Source organism: Amblyomma americanum, chromosome 2, assembly GCF_052857255.1.
Source record: "Amblyomma americanum isolate KBUSLIRL-KWMA chromosome 2, ASM5285725v1, whole genome shotgun sequence".
Taxonomy (NCBI): Eukaryota; Metazoa; Arthropoda; class Arachnida; order Ixodida; family Ixodidae; genus Amblyomma; species Amblyomma americanum.
The window spans coordinates 37,332,228-37,354,094 of record NC_135498.1 but is presented as its reverse complement, the minus strand read 5'-3'; the positions used below and the strand labels follow the sequence as shown (position 1 = coordinate 37,354,094).

The window sequence follows — 21,867 nt, the reverse complement described above, 5'->3', positions numbered from 1 at the left end:
GAAATAACCACGTAACACGTTACGTGCAAAGTGTGACAGTATATATGTGTATCTTATAATCACTGTGTAGTACGTGTATGTTTGTACCTTCGTAACGTTTCTACAGCGTATCGCCGCTCGTTATGCAACGGTATACGCGTTACGTTTTGCTGCCCCGCACAATCAGTAAGCTACATTTGTGAACAACCAAAGGTTCGTGTCTCCACGTATCAAGCGTCCCGCCACGCTAACCGCTGGCCATCTGAATGTGTGGTTTGTGACCCCATTCTTCTTCGGACGAGAACTATCGTGCTTTCTAGAAGGGCTTTAAGCACAACTAGTTCAACTAATTAGTATCAAGTTGTTTTGCGTAGTTTTGGCGCCAGTATCGGCAACCGTCAGTTTCGGCGCGATTTCGAGACGATGTTCAACGAGTGTACTACCGCAATTGGGAGGCAAAAGAATCCACTGCTCAGTAAAAATGCCTGCCGCTCGCGCCAGCAAGCAATGGCTAGCTAGGAGTTAAACGGAAACGTTGCGAAAAAGAGGCACGCGCGCGCTAGCCAGCACACCTCCGAGATATCGATCGGTGGCCTTGGCCGCTACGGGCGGTCACCTCGCGATACGGAGCGGAGGGGGAGGGGAGGGGGAGAGGCGTATTCGTTCTCGGCGCACTTACGCCACGGCTGCGTATACATCTCACGCCAAAGCTGGCATCGTTTGAAGAGCTGCTGCGTATCGGGAGCACACGGGAGACGAGCGAAACATCGACCGAAAGGAGACGGGGAGGGTTTGGGAGCGCGGCGATAACCCCGCGGGCTACGCCGGCACGTACGCCGTAATTAACCACATTTACCGCCGCTCACTTTGTGCCCGTCTCCGTCGGCGCCACGAGTTCAACGATACGCGGCTGCACGCACCGCCGGTATGGGGAACTTGCGCTGAAGTTTGCGGTGCCGATTGCAGCGCCATAACACACTGCCTAGCGAGAAGAGCAAGCAGTTTTGGGTAGTACTCTTAGTACTTTTCCGCGCCACCTTCAGGCGCTTATTGGCGTGAGCCTCCGCGCTCTGTCGAAGGCGCACGTGCCGTGCGTCAGCTATCTGGGCTACGCCGAGAGAAGCTAGGCAATGAATGCTGTCAGCCAAACGCGGGTATCTAATCGCGCAGAATGTGTTCTCGCGTTTGCAGCGGCCCAAGCGGTTGACGAAATCAGTTTTGAGTCACCGAATGGAACAAATGCAGTGCCACCTTGGCAGCGCAGGTTCCGCATAGTAGGGGGTGCTCGCGACGGCTTCACATGCGGCTAAGAATGTTTTTTTTTTTACGCTGGCTCTGTCTCTATCTCGCTCCCTCTCACCCACTTACGCCACCTATGCTTACAACGCAATGACGTGCTTTTTATCGCATGTCACGAGCACTTTGTTCTGAGTTTATTTCGGACAACGCCGTCCGCGAAACCACCACTGTTCTAAAGCCGCAGTTCCTGCTGTTGAGGCACGTGTTTTGGTGCAAAAAAAAAAATATCGCAATATCTGGGCGGGAATTCTTCACGGCATCTTTTTTTTCGCCTTTTTTTTTTACAACTCAACCGGTTTTTGGGTTAAACGAAAACACAACGTATATAGGCAGGCTGAACATTGATTACCCCTGCTTAGCACACACGAAAGATTATTACCGGCACGGACAGTCTTTCATAATACTAATAGATTCCTACTAATACTATTAGAGGAGCAGGATGGTGCCCTAACCGCACCGTTTTAAAGCTATACGTTGCGTACATATCAACCGAAAACGACACCGCAAAATTTCAGAGGCAGTGTCTCGAGAGATCGGCGATATGCTGAAGTCGGGCTGTTTTTTACCTCCATCAATTTTCACAAAGCATGCATTGCAGAGTCCGGTGCAAATCTCTCCAGCTTTACTGTGGCAAGAAGGCATCGTTCTTCGCAGAACTGCAATACATATTGTCGCAGCACTGCGTACAAAGCCTGCCGGCCATAATACGCCGAAGACCTTACTACAGTTTCTTTACATTTAAATTATTTTTGCCATTATTTACTGACAAAACGATGCCACGCCTCGGCTATCGGCAGCCGGACTCCCAAACAAGGTCACATTTTGCATTCCCAGATTCCGTCACCAATTTTTCCGCTGCCAAATCGAATCGAGAGTGGAAAGCCGGGTCCGCATCGGGAGACGGCGGGTCAGACATTTAAGCGCGTCGAGAACTGACGCATGCGCACTTAATTTGAGACGATGACGCAACGCTCCAATCGGCGAACAAATTGTTCTCGCAGAACAGCGCGCGTCGTAAAACTGGCAGGGGAAAAACCAGGTGCCGTTGTAACCGGGCCATCCCGAACACCTCGTCTCGCGTCACTTCTGGCCCCACAAACAGCTGCAGCCTAATATCAGAAGTGTCACAAGGATTTTCAGAAAGCACCCCCCCCCCCCCTCCCCGGACACGCGAAAAAAATAATGAAGAACGGCTAACAATAAAAATAAACTGCACATAGATATATAGCGGTGCCAGTGTGTGCGGCGTTTCCCGAATTCTTCGTAGTAAATCAATCTTGCTGCCGCCACACAGTTAATGACACGGCCGTATTTTTCGCTAGCGCTGTTTTTCTGAAACAGCGCGTGGTCCGCTAGTTTTAATTTTCATTTTTTTTTATTTTTGCTCTCCCCATCCGAAACACAGGCACGGCAAGAACCTCCGGTTTCATCGGAGCGGGAATCGGAACGCGGGCAGGACTACGATCTACGCAGTGCAGTACAGTACAGTACAGTACAGTACAGTACAGTACAGTACAGTACAGTACAGTACAGTACAGTACAGTACAGTACAGTGCAGTGCAGTGCAGCACAGTACAACAGAAACTGAGCACAGCAGAGACAGCTTCACCGGCTTCATAGCGTCAGAATGGTGGCGACCTATACATCAAAGCCTCATCGTTGTATTTAATGGCCATGCTGAAAGAATCTTGCCATTTCGATGCACTGTCCATTTCCTAAACGCCTATGCTTTGGAAAGTTTGCAGTTTGTAGTTTTGTATGCAATACTTTAACCGCTCAGATTAAGCGCTTCAGCCAGCGTTTGTTTGGACATGAAACTGATTACCTTTGCAATGACAAGGAAACGCGATCTGCTGCCTGCCGGACGCTACAGTAACTGCTTGCTCTTAACGCGCCCTGGAGAATGGTCTTAAGTAGGGCCTTCTTATCTTGTATCCCATGCCAAATGACCATGGGAAGAAACTTTCGCTCCCTAAGCCTTGACAGCATCACTACGCTAAGACGACTGACTCCGGTTGCGAATATCACTAATGGAACAATAAGTATATTATGTTTTAGTGACACCTAGTCCTCGAATCCCATTTCCATAATTGTGGCATCAACAGGAGCCGTACAACAGATACTGTTACGAATCACTCGGCAAAATAATTGAAATTAGAAGTCGTTGGTCGGTCCAACGAGCAGACCATTTTTTGCCGCACTCCTCTTTCCTGCTTTCGTTCCTGCCTTCCTTCGTTCGTTCGTTCGTTCGTTCTTGCCAACACGTCGCCTTCATATGAAGAACGAGATTTGAAAGTCTTCTCTCAGGAGTAATTTAATCAACCTTACCCGGTTTTTTTTGTCTTGGCTCCAGCCTTCAATATACACACGAGAAGGAAGAAGAAAAAAACGCTCCTCTGCACCTCCACACTTCCAAGACACCTTATTTCGCTCAGATTTAACACAGCTTAAAAATATAAATGGAAGACAGTACCTTCGTTTAACGACGAGTTTAGTACAAGGAACTACAGCCCCCGCACATATGAGAGGAGAAGCGAACATCGCTGTGCTTCGCTTGAGGGGGAGAAGAGGGTCTTGGAAAAAAATTTATTAATTAGGTCATATTTATGAAATCTTCCGGGAACATGTATGCTTGCGTGCTGATTCCAAATATGCCATTCAATTTCATGCAAAGCAAGTCCTTGTGCATTTCCAGCCAGTTACTACAGGCCACCTTGCAGAATGCTTGTTGTAAACTAGGAAGCGCAAAATACCGGACGACGGACAGAGTAATCCCGGGTTCGAACCCGACCGCGGCGGCTGCGTTTTTATGGAGGCAAAACGCTAAGGCGCCCGTGTGCTGTGCGATGTCGGTGCACGTTAAAGATCCCCAGGTGGTCGAAATTATGCCGGAGCCCTCCACTACGGCACCTATTTCTCTTTCTTCTTTCACTCCCTCCTCATCCCTTCCCTTACGGCGCAGTTCAGGTGTCCAACGATATATGAGACAGATACTGCGCCATTTCCTTTCCCCCTAAAAAAACCAATTATTACCTGTTTTTTGTGTCCCTTACTCTGTCCGTCGTCCGGTATTTTGCGCTTCCTAGTTTACAACATGCACTACCAGCTAACCCGGCAGCTTGCTCTCCTGAATTGCAGAATGCGCTTCGCTACTGTAACTGCGCGTGGTTTTCACTAGGCTTACACATTCAACTTGCACATTTACACTGCTTTTTATAAAAAAGTTGACCACGCGTGCTCTGCAAACCAATGAGAAGACCTAGAGAATCTTTTTTGGGCAAATTTAAAGCCGAGCCAAAAAGCGCAATCCCTCGTGCGATATGGAATATGTCCGCAAGATTTTTGATTTGCGTATTTTCTGGATTCGTATGGACATCGGTTTACATTGGTCATCACGTGCTATTCGCCTCCACTTGATAAATAATTCGTAACTGGAATTCCCCTCTCATGCTGCTTTGCAACAGTTTAAACCGGCCTGCCCTTTGATCCGGAAGGACAACGAATGAAGAAGCATCTATATTACCGCTGTTTATATGTGCGCCTCGAGAGGGTTGAACTCAACCCTGACATCAAAGCTGCCGTTCGGCTGTTGAATAGGAAACCGAAATAACACGAGAGACGGAAATTAAGTTATAAGCTATTTGCAGTCGAACCTCGTTATAACAAATCTGAAGGGGCCCTGCGATTACTTCGTTGTAGCCGTAGCTTCGCTATAGCCCGTGTTGTCCGAGCTTCCAAGGAGAATGGTCATTTCTTCGTTACATCCATCATTGCGTTATAAACCGTTTCGCGATAACGAGGTTCAACTGCACCATAAGGCATCTGCGGATTCCGCGTAGCGATTGATGTGAACTAATGTATTGCAAACCATTGGACGCAAGAGCACACAACCGATTTTAGTGCCCATACTCCTCTAAGCTCGTAAGCTTCAATACGCAGCTCTTGCTCACCTTTTAAGGACAGGTCTAGCGGTTCCAAGCCCAGTGATTGGTTGAAGGCTGCTCGACTTGAGAGGGACAAGTCGCTGGGCTCCTCCTCGACCACGATGACTTCGGGCGACGGGGCCGCCGCAGGTGACGTAGGCAGCGACGTCGGCCACGGGTGCAGCAGGCCTGCTCCATGGTGTGCTCGGGACGGCAGAGCGGGCGACGTCCTCCGAAGACTCCCCGAAGGAGGCCTGGGAGCCGTGCTCGGCGGGGCAGCTTCGCCAGCGGCGGACGTGGCGCCGTCGCCAGCGCTCGGCGCGGCCGGTGACCCGCGGACGCTGCGTAAACGGGCGACAACAGTGAGCCGCCTTCGGATGAACTAGCACACTATACGGTACCGCGACGATATTGTGAAGAATGCGAACTGGTTGTCGCACGCATCAAAAAAGGAATCTGCAACTTGAACAGCTAGCTGCCCCTATAGGGACCAAAAGAAAAAAAAAACAGCGATGCAGCACTCGAGAATAGGGCTTGTTTGAAGTTGAACGCATTCGCAAAGGTGCCACAGGCTGACGATCGCATTTCTAGTGGGTCTCTTACTTGAGAATAGAACAGGGCAGCTGGCCATGAAAACTTGGCAACTCCAAAGCAGCACATTGGCCGATATTGCTGCTACATGAACGGAACTACCTGACCCTATTTCACATCCCACGAATAAAACAGCTGCGAATAAACAGCGAACAGCGGTGCCGCAAAGCACTACCTGTGAGTGCCCCTATACCCAAGAGGCCACCTCGACCAAACATGGCACACAATTGGGGCTGTGCCTTCCCCGGTCAACCTGAATGGTGGAGGCCGCATGCACATTTCTCCTCCGACAGCAGGTTTGCTCTAGAGTATACAGCTACGATATACTACGACCCTGACAGCGACACCGTTACCTATAAGAAAGGCTCTAATTGTTTTAAATTTTGAGCGACGCTGAAAATTGCAGAATAATCCAGCGATAGCTTGAAATAATAATTGATTCCAGTTAAAATCGTGCCATCTCGTCAAGACTAGTGGCTTCCATGCACGATCCTGTTACAGCGTTACGCCGTTTTCACTTGCAAAAATCTGAGAACGATCTTCAATGTTTATTCGCATAATCTAACATTCCATGCCTGTAATGGAGAAAAACAGTTCGCAATTGCTATTCCCAATTTCTTTCAGCAGTGAACAAACACAGAAATCCGAATCGCTGAGCTAAATTAAATGTAAAGCGGACGGTTTTAAAGTGAACAAAATATCGCTACGCACATAAGGAAACCGCTAAGAGTGTTACTGAACAGCGCTCACAGCACGAGCATATTACATGACGAATCAAGCGTCGTCCCTAGGACGCACTTACGTCACAGATCACTCGACCGTCACACTATACAGTTCAGCCAATGTCGACGGCATAGCAACTGCCTTCCCTGAATCCACCGCTAACACACTCGGTTCTCACGCAGAGCGAATCCAAGCGGTCTTTATTTTCAGGCTTGCCGCATTGATTCCCACCGGTACTCGGATTTAACCGTACGTTTTTTTTTTTTTTTGCCGCGGAGATCAAAGCGCGAAAACAGACTCACCTGTGCGCCACCGGCGGCGATCTGAGATGAGCCTGAGAAGCTGCATCGGCTGCGGCGCCGGCAGCGGCGGCGACGCCGGTCGCCTCCAGTGTCCTGGCGTCGTCGCCGCGACAAACGACACCCGTGTCGGCGGCCGCCTTTTCCGATTCACACACTACACTCCGAGCCGGGCTCGCCGCGGACTGGCGAGAGGACCGCTGCGACGCGTGCAGAACGGAAGAGTCCAATTCACACCTCACCACGGCGGCGCGCTCCTTGTCCGCCGAAGAGTCGTCAAGCCAGGCACGACCCTCAGGGACGGCGGGCGGCGGCGCGCCGTGGCAGGAGTCGTCAGTATCACAGATCACCAATTGCGACTCGCCGTCATCGTCGTCGTCATCGTCATTCACATCGTCACCCACAACAGCACTTGCGTCGACACGCGCGTACTCCGGTGGCGGCAGCTTTCGCCGTCCCTGCGTCTCACCGCAGTAACTGTTGCCAGCGTCCGCCACCGCACGGACGTCGTGCGTCGCCGCGTCGTCACGATCACCGTTTCGCGCCGTCGCGAGGGAACTGAGTTCACGGGGCGCGGTCGTTACGCTCGCTTCCATGTAGCCCAGCTTGGGCGGTTCGCAGGATAAATAAATACTGGAATTCAACGATGCGGAGGAATTCTCCGCGACTAGCACTCGCTCTTTGTCACCATCACTAGCACCAGCAGCACCACCGGCAGAACGCGACTCGCCTGTAGCGTTGCAGGCCGCGTCCTCGCTGCTCGCTGCGAGGTCCATGTCCTGGGAGCCACCGCAAGCTAAACTCATGGCGTCCGCAGAAGACTCCGTGTTGGAACTGTCCATGTCCGAGGTCAGGTCCACAGACCGGCACCGACGCTTGGCGTCGGGAATTGAGTCTTCGGCATCCCGCTCCACGAGAAGCCCGTTGTCCTGATGAGCGGTGGAGGCGGCGCGTTTCTTCTCCTGTTCCTTCTGGTAACAGGAGCGCCTCCACTGACTCCTGGTAAGCATGCGTTTAGTGGGCGACGTTTCGCGCTTCTTGTAGCGCTTGCGTGTGCCGCCGTTACCTCCTTGCCTGGTCCTCGTCGTTATCGAGCCATGCTCCGAAGATGAACCCTGATCAGAACTCCCGCGCCGCCGTCTTTTTGCGGCCCTAACGGCGACATGGCTGTCATCGGGCAACACTTTGCCGAAAACAAGCCCGTCGTCATCACCGGCAAAATCTTGGCGTCTAAAGCCATTGGATTCACAAAAGCTGCTGATGACGTCTTTGATGTTGGCCTCCGAAAGCTTGGACGGCGTTTCAGAACCGGTCCTCACAACCCGCTCAACCACGTCGTGTAGCACTTGCCTGACCGTGAATTCGACGTCGTCCTTCCTATTGGCCACCTCCATGGCGGCCATCTGCGCCCTTCTCAGCGCGTGCTTTTTCTTAGGCCCCAGAGGGCGGCCCCTCTTGCGAAACTTTTTACAGTCCACGCTGACGATTGTGCCCTCTTGAACAGTGGTAAACACGCTGAAGAGATTGTCGAGGCCACGGTCGGACGAGGGTGCGTCACGGTTGCTCGCAGACTCGGCGCAGTCAGCGGTTCGGTCGTTGCATTCGGGAATGTCGGCGCCGTTCAAGAGCGGAGAGCACTGCCGTTCCCGCTTGACTTGGACGACTGGTGGATCCCTTGGTGCTGCTGCGGGCGGTGAAGTACCCACGCTCTCCGACGCGTCATTGCCGGGTGCATCTGTGGCGGGAACTCCCTCCTCCGTGTACTCAGCGCTGTTCGAACGGGACGCAACACCCGGAGACCACTGCAGCGCTTCAGTGCTGTCAGACTCGGCGTCTCTCTCACAACTGCTCCTACCCTTCCGATCCTCGGACAACAACGCGTTAGCGCACTCCGCTAACGTCACGTCACCACCGGTCTCTTGAATAGGCGACGCAGGCGGCTTATCCGCGACGTCAGGGCCTCCTTGGAGCTCGGTCTGCCGCCGTCCGTTCGCATCAACGTCGGAAGCTCGTGGAGATGGCGAGCGCTCTGGTTGGGCCGGTGTGCGCAGTTGACGCTCTTCAGCGCCGCTCTGGTCGCCGTCGTTACGACTGCCGTTGTCGTCGACGCGGCTATCTTCCTCCGCACGACGCGGCCTTGTGTCCGGATAAGCGGGCGAGACAGGGGCAGCGCCACTATCAGCGCGCCCGTCATCACAATTCGCACTCACCACTGGTCCATGAGCAACAGCGTCGGCGAGGCTATCGCCCGCGTCTTGGGAGATATCGTCCGGCTTTATTATTAAGCTGTCAGGCAGGGCGCACCCTTTGTTTGCGATAGGGCTCTTTTCGGCGACGGCGTTGTTTACGGGCGATGCGGGTGCTTTTTGGTGCATTTTCTCCTCAGCGCTTGGCACTTGACACTTATCAATGACCTCAAAAGACTGGTCGCTCCCATTTGCCGGCATGCTGCCTTCGGCGGAGTCGCACGGCTCGCTCATCTCAACGTCCTGCAATGTCCCGTCCAGCTGTGAGGTCTCAGTGCAGCCGCGCTTGGCATCAGAGCGCGTAGTAGTTTGACTAGTAGCTCTCGGCACAGTGCAGGATGCGAAGTCGGGCTGGTAGTTGAAGCCGTAGATGTCGGGGGTCGGTAGAACGATACGGAGCGTCGAAGCTGCCAACGCACCTTCGGAACGCGTCGGAGCTTTGGCTTCCTTGGGGGTTTTCTTGAAGCCCGGCGTGGGCGGCGGACGCCTGTCCAGCTGCTCACAACGCCCCGGCGGAGAGGAGGAGCGCTCTGCGTCGTCGGAAGATGCGTCGAGAGCTCCGTATACCTCGCGGTTTCTCCTGGGATCGGTCTCGATGAGGAAGTTGATTATGTCCGACAACTCCTCGCTCTTGTCCGTCTCGTCGTCGCTCTTGGGTTCAAGTTTCACGGCCACTCTGGAAACGTCGCCCTTCGACGAATGCACGACGGCGCTACCCTTGCCTGTCTTTGTTTCGGTCGAGGGCCTCCTTTTGGCGCCACCACGGGCCATCGCGGCCTGAGTCCCGTGGGCCACATTGCATTTTCCTGGTCTCTTCGTGCTGAACGCCAACTTAGCCTCCACCGAGCCGCGAGAGAGGCCGTTGGCTGGGCCGACCTTGTGCAGCTTGGAAACCTTCGGTGATGCAGGGCGCGGAGAGTCGGAACCTACTTCCTTGGCTAACAACACGGGGAGCTCCCTGGCAGCCTCCAGCACAGTTCAGGCACTGTTTTTCTCGAACAAGGCAGATAAGGTGCACCTGAAGTGGGAGAGCGCACTTGGCGGTAATGTGCGAAGAGTTCCTGCAAGTTGGGGCACGGTACCACTTTCGAGTCTTCGACGAAACCTATTCCTGCTTGGGCCAACGACTGGGTGAGGTCAGCACCAGGTAACTGGGTCAGTGTCACTGTTCCGGTGCAGAAAGAAAGTCATGTGTGTCGCACGCAGGAACGTCGAAGATGACCACAACAGTGGCCTGGATCGTCGGTGCTTCTGTAAGCAGGAACAGAAAATAGTAATGAGCATTGAAACAGTATCAGGGTCTCTGACGCTTAAGTAATCCATTCGCTCTACTCACAGACTCTCATATTCACTGAACGACGTCTGAACGATGATAAAGCTGGACAAGCATTAAATGCCCCCAAGTGTGTCATGTGGAGAAGCTATCTCCAACAGAGGGGCGGGGGGGGGGGGGGGGGGGGAGTTCTGCGTCACTTTTGGAGGGATGGTTCTTAGGGGGTGCGGTCCCGTTTTAACCATGTAATTTGAAGACTATCACCCCCCTGCCAAAAAAAAGTGGTTCAGCATTGCTTCGCCTACAAATTTTATCACTTAAGCACGAGACCCCATCCCTAGAAATCCGCCCTTGATCCGCGATATAAAAACCAGTTCTTAACACTGCGATTTCGCTATCTGAAACATGCAGCCAAAGAGTATAGTGCAACATTTCACTGCGTGAAGTCTGGAACGAACAATCATAACACTAATTTTGTTCTCAAATATCCGGACGCGCTTTTATCTCTCTTTGGCGTGCGAGCATAAGTCGCCGTACCACGCGCGCATCTTTCTTTAGCCAAGGCCACTATCACAATCACGAACGACAGGGAAGGCTGTTTCCTATGTCATACCATGTAGTCTTATCGACTACATCGCCTTCCCACCGTTATCCCATACACTATCGCAACAGGGCAAGGTCATACACAGACCTTCAAAGGCGAGTGACGCGACTCGTTTGCCTAACTTTACTCAAATCATGATCTCCAAGGCCGGATGTGCGGTCTTACTCCCGCATCTGAGACGCAAGGACCGATAACTGCTTGGTTTATCGTTTGGTTTATGGCGATTTAACGTCCCAAAGTGACTCAGGCAATGAGGTACGCCGTAGTCAAGGGGTCCGGAAATCTCGACCACCTGGGGTTCTTTAACGTGCACTGACATCGCACAGTACACGGGCCTCTAGAATTTCGCACCCATCGAAATTCAACCGCCGCGGCCGGGATCGAACCCGCGTCTTTCGGGTAAGCCGCCGAGCGCCATAACCATGCACTCAGCCACCGCGGTGGCTGGAGCGATAACTGCGTAGACAGTGTCACGGACGGAGTTATCCGACGTTTGCACCATAAAAGTTAGAATTCTTGGGTGTTCGCTGTACAACTATAAAGGCTGTTGTGTCAAAAAACACAGTGATGTTCGCGGCTTCCTTACTCTCTCAACAAACGTGGCCTGGTATCTCTTGGAAAACCTTAACAACTCTCTACTAACAAATGCAAAAATGCCTCCTTTTCGGCCCGAGCAGTAAATCAAAGGGGGAGGTGAGGGAGGGGGAGCTCTTGCACTGCCCAGCATCCGACGGACACAAGAAATTGCCCTTGGCCCCTGAGAACAAAAATCCTGACTACGTGCCTGTCTCAGCCCGTCAATTCAAAACAGTATCACAAGCACATTCACAAACCCCTACCTTCCACGCTTATTTCATGTTGTACTGCGTTTTGCGCCTATATCATAGCGTCTACTACGTCAAGGCATACCCCATAGGGCATGAACTCACGGTAGTAGTCTGGCCTGAGTACACACTAGGAGCGAATCCGACATAAAGCGGGCTTCGAACTGAACACACTACAATTTTACACTCCGCATATGAACGCTAACATCGGGGACAGGCTTGTTTTCAAGCATGTCGCAGCCACGCCCATTAATTTTATTAATACACTATAGACTTCGTGTGCACAGAAGCCTACCAGGTAATGCGTGCATGGCACGAGGCAAAATCAGTGCCGTTCAAAAATTTCACTCAAAATGCAAAGATGTGCGGGAGATCACCGGGCAGCTGTTTTTTTGTTTTCCTTGCTATTCTACTGGACACGCAGCGGCAAACATTTCTCACTGCACCAACAGAATGATGTGGAAATAGTGTACGCGAGAAAAAAAATGTATCGCAAAAAGCAAGTCAGAAATATCAGCAGCATAGCCGTTGACAACATCAGTGCAACCGAGTATCACAAGGCTTACCACGACTGTCATTTCACTGAACTGTAATTGAATTCTAATTGATTGTTTTCACTAGGGGAAAAAATGCGATGCGGCTTCAACTTAGAGTGCGAAAAACACCCAGCACGTTTACGCAGGTACGCAAACATTGCTGACTTGCGCCCCCTAATCTTCATTCCAAAATAACAACATCGTACTTAAACCCACACTCTTCCCAACATTTCAAACCAAATGTGCCGGGATCTGCGCTAACACACTCGCCACGTCAAAAATTCATGGAACGTGACCTGGGCGAAGAAATTCACATCCATTTTTAGTTCACGGCGAATTGTTTGAGATTTAATAATTCGCACATCCAGAATAGATTCCATGCGTCTATTCTACGCTTCGTGAAAATACGGCGATGAAATTAAAATATTGAAAGATATGGCAGAGGCCTTTGTGCTGCAGTTGGAGTAGTCAGGTTGACGACGATGATAAAAAGTGCATTCCATAGAGCTTTACGTGTAGTACGTGCTGTCGCTTTAGGCTGAGTGAAAAATGTCGCCCTTCGTTTCCTGAAATTGAAAAGGCCTATTTATAATGAATTAACGGTCCACCTCATGACCTGAGTATGTGTTTTGTTGCTTTGACAAAATTTTAAATGTTCCTGAGATTGCCGCAGAGATGTAAGGAAGTATGGGAGTGCAACCTCCTGCCTTCATTTGGGAGTCTTGATAGTCGCGGTCATCGCTGTTATCTCGTCACATTATTAAGGCCGCTCCAAAAATCCTTCCACGGTGCTCGACAGTCCCCGAAGGCATGCATGGTGAGACGCCGTCTCTTCAGCAGGTACTACAAAGGTACGCATTAACAGAGCACGTTTTAGGCCTGCTCTTGCCATGTGGTGCTCTTTTTTATCGTAGATCTCGATGTAGCACACAGCTGCACTATATCGTCAAAGATAAAAAAAAGTCTTCCCACCCGCATTCCGCGGCTCACGCAATAGGTATTCACTCACTCACTCTCTTCAGCGCACCAGTTACGAGCAAAGCGACCATCAGAGGGCAGCACTACTTTTCTCCGCCAGGACCACGCCGCGGAATTCCGTGCCTTCGAGGGCACAGCCGCAAACGAGAAGCTGCTAATTGAAACTGCCCCTCAAAGGTTTTATGGTTTTCAAACGCCTCAAGTAGGCGAAGCGCATGAAAGCGATGTGAGTAAAAACGAGCGCCATTGTTAGAGCTCCCCATACTTCTTCTAACGAGCTGTGCACAAAAGCAGCAACAGCTGCTCCCGAGTGTAGCTGAAACCAATATGAAGAAGAAAAGAACAAGGGTACGCAAGCTCTGCGCTTTTCGTAGCAACAGTCGATTTCAGTAAGGTCGGTTATACGCAGCTTCCAGCTTGCGCGCAAGACGAGCGACTAACCGACCGACGGTACAAGGTATAAATAATAATAATAATTGGTTTTTGGGGAAAGGAAATGACGCAGTATCTGTCTCATCTATCGTTGGACACCTGAACCGCGCCGTAAGGGAAGGGATAAAGGAAGGAGTGAAAGAAGAAAGGAAGAAAGATGTGCCGTAGTGGAGGGCGCTCTCTGGAATAATTTCGACCACCTGGGGATCTTTAACGTGCACTGACATCGCACAGCACACGGGCGCCTTAGCGTTTTTTTTTTGCCTCCATAAAAACGCAGCCGCCGCGGTCGGGTTCGAGCCCGGGGTCTCCGGATCAGTAGTCGATACAAGGAATAAACAAAGCGGTTTTTCATTCAAACGGAAAGACGGGGTGAAAGCATGAAATCAGGCGTATACAATGCAAACGCAAATATCCTTTTCATCTAAATCATATTAATCTGGCTCATATATACAGAACGAGTCCGCCAGACTTCGCTTACCGCGAGGCTCTGTGCTAATTTACATGTGCAGGTCAAACAGACGTCGCTATTTGAGAGGTTAATTTGCGAGTTAGCGCTCGGCTTTTTCGACGGGGCGAACATTCGGAGAATTGATGGTTACAATGTAGTTTCTAATATAATGCCACGCTGACGAGAAAAGGCCCCTATCAATGGCCCATTGTTGTTCTCGGTTCTATATGATGGACATAATTTCTCGCATTAAATTTCTCGGAGGCCACCAGAAATTTAAAAATAAAAAAAGAAGCAAAAATATGCAGAACGACGCTGAATTCGGCGAAGCGCTGGGTTTCAGGTGCTGCTCAAGGGATGATTTTCAGCGGAGCAATCATAGAGCGCAACTAAAAAAAAAATGCCGAATGGCCAAAAGGCGGCGGTCCCACAGTTCGCCTTCTTCACATTAACTTCACTCACGACGAAAGCTGAAAGCACAAATTTGCATGCAAGTAGCTCGTTCTCCTTGCCATACACGCCTGGGCCGGGCAATATTATTTTTCTTCCTTTTTCTCTGCCCACGCTAATATATGTCATACACGCTTGCAACGTCTAGCGGTCGTGGGATTTTTGTCAACCAGAATAGGAGCTAAAAGCGCTTGATGTATACATACTTCAATTAACTACAGCATTAGCGCGCAGCCTGCAATACAGCAATAGTCTCAACGCACCTGTCTTCGAACTGGAATTTCAGACTGCGCACCTCAGCCAGTAAGAGATAAACTTTAAAGGACGTTTCCTGCGTAATAAAAACCTTAATTTAGCAATCGCAGCTCCAACAATGCCTTTCATTTGGGCCATTATTCATTGAGATGTAACTTGCGGGAACTAGTCCCTCATCCTACAAGCACCAACGAAGTCCAGTCTTGGTCAAAAGTCTGAAGGCCACAGCGTTCAGCTGCAGCGAGATTAATGTCCCTAGCATCCTCCGTGCAGCGGATCACTCAAAACACAAGTCAAGCAGGAAGCTTCTCTACCGCAGGAGGAAAACTACTGCTAGAATTTCAAGGTCATTCGGTCTTTAATAGTGCCGTAATGGCACTGTTATGCGGCCGAAGCGAGAAGCCTTTGGCCTTAAAAGACTTTTGACCGAGACTGTACTTCGCACCCCCGGCTACAGCATCCCACTGCAAGTAGTCTAAGGTTTTCCACGGGCACCACACAAAACAGGGAAAAAAAAAAACACGTAGTAAATGAAAACTCACGTCATCGGGCCGTACACGAAAAATTCGCTTGGTTCCAGCTACGCAGCTCTTCGCAGGTGTGCATCCCAAACCTGGAGAGATGCTGGGTAGAATTTAGAGCGGTAAAAAAAAAAGCCCAATTCTGATCGCCTTAAACGTCAGTTCCGGATCGCAGAAAAAGCCGTTGTTGCGCACGTGGAAAAAAAAAAAGTCAGGCGTCGAGCACTATCACCTGTCGCCGCAGCTCCGAATCAGATAAAAGCATCCGCGCAAGCTAGACGCCGGAGACAGATGTGACTGCGAACGCAGGTGTGTGTAGTGGCTTTCGTAAGAGAGCTCCCCCCCCCCCCTCCCCCCCCCCCTCCCCCCCCCCCCCCCCCCCATCTCTCGAGTGACTTAGCTCGTGTTATTTCATTCCGGTTCTTTTCCTAGACCCTCGCGCTGCAACAGAATCTCGCCCGGATATATCGGCTACACCACTGCGCGCGCGGGCTATTACATTGCAAGCCTTGCAGTGTACGGGTGGAACATTCCGTGTACCCTCTACCCTATCCTTCTTCCTCCGCTTTCCTTTCCCTCTCACCCCCAACCGCAGGCACATACGCCAGTGTTCGGGTATCGTCGCAATGTCGAGGCGCAGTGCGCCAGGCTTCCTGGAAACGCAGCCGGCGATACAGAAAAAGGTGGAGGGGGGCGCGAAGGTCGTCTCAAGAACAAAGGCAGCCTTGTGACATGCTATTTAACGCGACACGCGCATGCAGCTAAGAAAGCGTTTCTTTTCTTTATTCAGCCGTTTCGATCGAGAAAAAAATGCTCGCACATGCAGAACCATTGTCGGATGACAGTCTTCCAGAGAATAAGGCTCTATTAATTTGTTTATTTTTGACAGAGCGATGAACTCGAAACAAAACAGACTCAATGTTATAACCATGTGTGCATCGACTGAGTTTTAGAAAGAATACGTTCTAACGTCTCAGACAGTCAGAAAAAAATCAATCTATTTCGATTTCAGAACTTGGTTAATGGGCTTCTAAGCGTAAGGTAAGCACAGCTGGTTATCGGCCTAGTACGCGCGGGGAGGTGGACGGTTTGACCTCCAGGGTCGCCAGGCACTCACCGGTCTATCAGTGGATATAGGATTTTTCCCCTTGCATATTACTCGAGATTCTCAGGTGTGAAGTGCTTGGGAGAACGCGGGTCTTCGAGCTCACCTCGAGCAGACCGAACGACTGAGCCATGGTGCTGTTTGACCAAGCTGCATTGGCTCCATTAAAATTCAAGCCATCAGCACCAACGTCATGGACAACACCGCGGGTCACGAGGCGCTCAATAGAGGAAAGATCCGGACTAACATCGACGCATTAAGGTTCTCTCAACGCGAAGCACCAGCGCACGGGATCTTAGCATTTCGCCTCTACCGCAATGCCCAACAGAGATCGAACCCACGACCTTGAACTTTGCAGCCGAACGCCACAGGGGGGGGGGGTGGGGGGGGGGGTGCAGTGTCAAAACCTAGCTTACGAAAAGAGAAAATATTGTATAGTTCGCAAGAAGGTACTGTCAGCATCAATAGGAAGGCGAACGAGAAAAATTAAACGGCAAAAGCCAAACGAGATTTTAGTTGAAGACCGAATACTAGTTCACTTGATTTTTTCTCCGATGGTGCGAATATCACGACGTGGGGGTTCTAACATAGCCTGCCTCTATTCAATCTTTACCAGTTGAAATTTCATCTTTTCGTGTTATACTGTTTGCGTTTACTTTGGCGCTGATTGTAATTTTCTGAACTCTTTGAGCCAGCCAAACGGATAGCTGGATCGCAGAATATAGGCAACATGAACCAAAAAATTATTACGCACTAGTAATTTGGGCACTTCGCGCTGAAGTACGATCAGAGAAAGAATACATTACGATTTGTGAAAACACGCATAGATCGAACTGCCTCTTCTTTCGGCAAGGCTGTTACAAAGTATAAAAAACCTCGCTGCACTCGAGATCCTTATTGCTTTTTTTTTCTTTTCCGGCTCAGCTGAAAGAAGGAATTAGCTTTTGAATTGCCGCCTGAAGAACGGTCGTGCACGCATACGCCGCGCTTTCCCGGCTGCGCAAATGAATAGAGAGCTTTATGGCGGAAATCACGAGGAGGAAGTTCTTCCAGCTCTCCACATGCAGATATATAAACCCTGAGCGCTGCCAGAAGAAGTGAGGCTGGAAAACAGAAAATATAAAAAAGCAACTCACACCCAAACAACCGGGATGGACCGGCCGGCAGAGTGCGAGTGGCCGGCCCGGCAGCAGCCGCTGGAAAATCGAACACTTTCGAGCGGAGCCGTAATTTGAAAGCCGGCAGCAGAACGGGCTTTCATATCTCGTCAGCGCGCAAATTCGAGTTCGCCCTCGAAAAGCTGCACGCTTCAAAAGAGAAAATAAAAAATGCAGGAACGCAGACGACCACATTATGAAGTATATCTTCTCGCAGATGCCTATTTCAGCTGTTGTTAGCACTGATAAGGCTCCGACTTATCATTCATGCGATATCACCTCGTGAAGCGGCACTGGCTGGGTACATTTTCCTTGCACTACGTGTTTTTATCTTTTTTTTTTGGCGCGCAAGCGCCGCTGGGAGATGAAGCGCGTTGTTTGTGAAGTTCGTGAAACGTTTAGTGCATGTTGGCAATGAACTCCCAATTTCCTCGAGGAACGAAAGAGTGTGCCTAATGAAGCGTACACTCGAAACGTAAAGGAGTAAAAAAAATGGCAGCGGCTTAACTTGGCTAACGCTGGAATTCCGCGAAACGCAAGCACGCTTGCTAAGCGTCTCAGGCTCGCTCATGGCAGCTCCGCCACACTCTCACCACAGCCGTTCTATATATACCCACACGATCACGTGGCTATGACGTGGTATCACATGGTCTTACGACACCCCCATCGGATGTCATCACGTGGCTTCACATCACCCCATAGGATGTTCTTAAGGTCAAAGGTCAAAAGTCGAAGGTCAGCGCAAAGGTCACCGAATGTCCTAAGGTCAACTAAGGGTCATGGGTCAAGGTCAGGGGTCAAGGGTTCGGCACCATAAACTGTACCACATATGGTCATACGCTGCTATCCTTGGTTGCTCTGAAGGTCGTTGTGCTGCCTACCCGAAGACTGCTCTAACTAGCGTAGTGAAGCTCTTTTGCTTAAAAAAAATTTCTCGCAGTTTACCTTTCCCCAGTGGTCCGCGAAGTCCCCTCCCTCCACACACACATGGTCGTGCAAGTGCGCATTTAAACACTTTGCAGACAAATGTGAAACAGCGCTCGTGTTGCTATCACGTTCATGGTGCTGCTTGCGCTAGCAAAGGAGCGGGTTAATTGGAAAGATACGGGAGAGGCTGTTTGCCCTGCAGTAGGCGTAGTCGGGCTGATGATTGTGATAATAATAATCTCAGAACTAGAGGAAGTTTACGCGGTTGTATCTTAAAAGCTTTTTTCCCCTCTGGCGTTGAGGGGGGAAAGGTCCGTTACGCTTTCGTGGGCGAATGGCATTCGCAGCGTTGCAAAGATACTGAAAGCGCAGCGTTCAAATGAGGCGTCTGTTTAGGCTGTTCCCAAAACGCGTGAAGGAATAAAAGGGGTGTGCGGCAAGGCTGCTGCTTGACAATAGTCGATCGCCTTATGTACGTGTTACCCACAATGAGAGCAGCCTCGCCTCTTCATCATCATCAGCCTTACCACACCCACTGTAGGGCAAAGACCTCTCGCATGTCTCTCCAATTAACCCTGTCTTTTGCCAGTGTCATCCACCCTTTGTCTGCAAACTTCTTAATCTCATCCGCCCACTTAACCTCCTGCCGTCCCCTGATACGCTTACTTTCTCTTGGAATCCACTCCGTTAGCCCGGGAACTCCGGATCAGTAGCGCTCGACTACTGATCCGGAATTCCCGGGTTCGAACCCGACCGCGGCGACTGCGTTTTTATGGAGGAAAAACGCTAAGGCGCCCGTGTGCTGTGCGATGTCAGTGCACGTTAAAGATCCCCAGGTGGTCGAAATTATTCCGGAGCCCTCCACTACGGCACCTCTCTCTTCCTTTCTTCTTTCCCTCCCTCCTATATCCCTTCCCTTACGGCGCGGTTCATGTGTCCAAAGATATATGAGACAGATACTGCGCCATTTTCCTTTCCCCAAAAAAAACCAATTATTTAGCCTTAAGGACCAGCGGTTATCTTCCCTTCGCATTACATGCCCTGCCCAAGCCCATTTCTCCTTCTTCTATGAACAAACCAATTAGCCTCACCTCTTAATCACTGTCTTTTTATGTGCAGAAGCGAAACGTCTGCTGAATGTCTCACGAACCGTCTGCTGAATGTCTCGCTTAATGTGTTTCCCTTGCGTTTATTAACATTCCTCCAATTGCAGGAAACCTGTACCTAAACCGCGCTATTCAGGCTATGAAGAAGTCAGTGGCCGAAACAGCGGATGAGCAAGGAGTAAAGTAATATGTTAGTGAGCCAGCGAGCAATTGTGCGCCGCACAAAGGCTTACGTGTGGTTATCACTGGACGCAGTCAAGCAAACCTACCTAAATCTCCACAGTGCCGGAACGTGTTAAGATTCGCGCGCCATCAGACACTTCGGCTGATGACAAGCACGAGCGTGACCTTTTTCAGTTGCGTCAAAACAGATCAACTTTCTACACAGCGTACGCAGCGCCTGATGAGCAATTTGACGTCGGCGGGAGACAAACTTGAGGGCGACACCTATTGTACCGGAGGCCTATCCCGTCAAGGTTAAAGAGAGGAGTGAGGGGGTTGCCTCGGGGTCAGCCGAGAAATTATCGACCACCACCGCTGCGCCATATGTCATCACCCGCCAGAGGGTCGCGCGGTGTTGGGGCGCGTGGGAGAGGGGGAAAAAGCGAGACACGAGCGCCACGCGGCGCGGAAAATCCCGCGCAGTCTCCTCCGCGGAAGAGAGGACGCCAGACGCCGACCCACGCGACTCCAGGATAGGAAAGCGAAGGAGGGTGCGGGAAGGGGGGTTCATCCGCGCGCTGCCTGCTGACCTCCTCTTTCAGTTCTCTCTCTCTCTCTCCTACTAGATCGTACAAGGCGACGAGTCAAAACATGGCTTCAAGTTCTCCCCTAAGACGACCCGGAGTCCGGGTCGAGGTCAGAGAGGATTTGAAAAGGAGACAGCCAGAGCGCGGCGCATTGTTCTTTGAACTTTGAAAAAGGGACGAGGTCGCGCAGTGCGTCTCGGCCGCTGGCTTCGCGGGTACACGCGTCGATCGGAAATTCGCTCGCAGTGCGCGGCTGCTTTTGCGAGCCGAGCTGTACGGATTGAACATTGCGGCGACGAGGTAGGGGCACACATCACGCCGAGGAAACTACTTAACGTTCAAATGGGTCTCTCAAATATTACAAAGCAATCGACCGGGTAAGTAAGTCTTACAAAAATAAAAAATGACAGTAACAGCTCATGCAGCTCTACACTGATTCCTGAAAGTTTCCAATACGTAGGAAGGCCTGGTTAAAAGAGACTTCCATCTAGAAGCCCAAGTGACGAGCTTCAACAGAGCGCAAGGGTTTGAAAAGAGCAGGAATGTTTTTTTGTGAGTAGCTTAGCACGCGCAACTTCGAAGGTTTAAAACAATGGAAAACGCCGGACAACTGTCAGAAAACGGCGAAAAGCGCAATCGTTGACCTGTGCTTCGTTGCAAGTGGCAGACAACGAAACGGACGACCGAGACAGCAAACAATGCTTAGCGTCTCGCCTCTCGTTAGTGCAGGCACAGATTCTGCTGCCCAGTTGGGACAGTTTGCCTCCCTCACTCGAAATATTCAGGACAAGATACAACGTTCGCCGTCGCCCTCTGGCGGTGCCGGGTAGCAACGTCCGCGCGACTTCCAGCTGGCTCGCGGTCGTTATGACAAGTGCGTGCACTGCACAAATTCACCGCCATCGCTGTCGAACCACGTCTATTATGGCGCGACGCGGCAGTTAAATCGCGCAAATTTGGTCAGCTCTTTGTATTGTTCTACTTTCTTTTTCGTAACCCGCGGGTTTTCATCTCTCGTGAGAAATAATGCAGCACGAAGTTAGAAAATTTAGTTTATTTTCAACCTGTGGTCGTCGAAATTGGTGAGTGAACTGTGCTTCTGACGGTAGCGTCACGTCGCGAATTCCGCGGGTTTCCGATGACGGAGCACCACCGTCTTAGTATCGCCACGAAGAGGAGAGATCAGAGATTCCGTTGGATGCAATGCCGCATTTCTGTGACCAACTAGCCCAGAATTCCGCTTTACCAAAAGCAAAAGCATACGCGGTGATAAACGAGGTAAACAAGGGAATGAACTTCAAGGTTGATTATAATTTTGAAGCGAAAAGCTTCACTACGCTAGTAAAACCAATCGTCGCGCATGCCGCAGAATGACCTTGAACGACCTTCAGCCAAACCACGTTAGACGTATATGTCCATATGTGGTACAGTTATGGTGT

The 21,867-nt window shown here is 50.8% G+C and overlaps 1 protein-coding gene across 5 annotated transcripts in view; it reads right to left on the bottom strand.

Moving 5' to 3' along the window:
- Window positions 1-21,867, bottom strand: part of LOC144121013 (uncharacterized) — a 297,590-nt gene that overhangs the window by 6,669 nt on the left and 269,054 nt on the right. For all 5 annotated transcript variants that reach the window (XM_077653908.1, XM_077653910.1, XM_077653909.1 and 2 more), the window contains 2 exons: window positions 6,818-10,311; window positions 5,229-5,542 (listed from right to left, as the gene is read on the bottom strand). In XM_077653908.1, coding sequence (XP_077510034.1) covers window positions 5,229-5,542; window positions 6,818-9,831 — 3,328 coding nt within the window. In that variant the 5' untranslated portion in view covers window positions 9,832-10,311. The remainder of the gene's footprint in view (window positions 1-5,228; window positions 5,543-6,817; window positions 10,312-21,867) is intronic.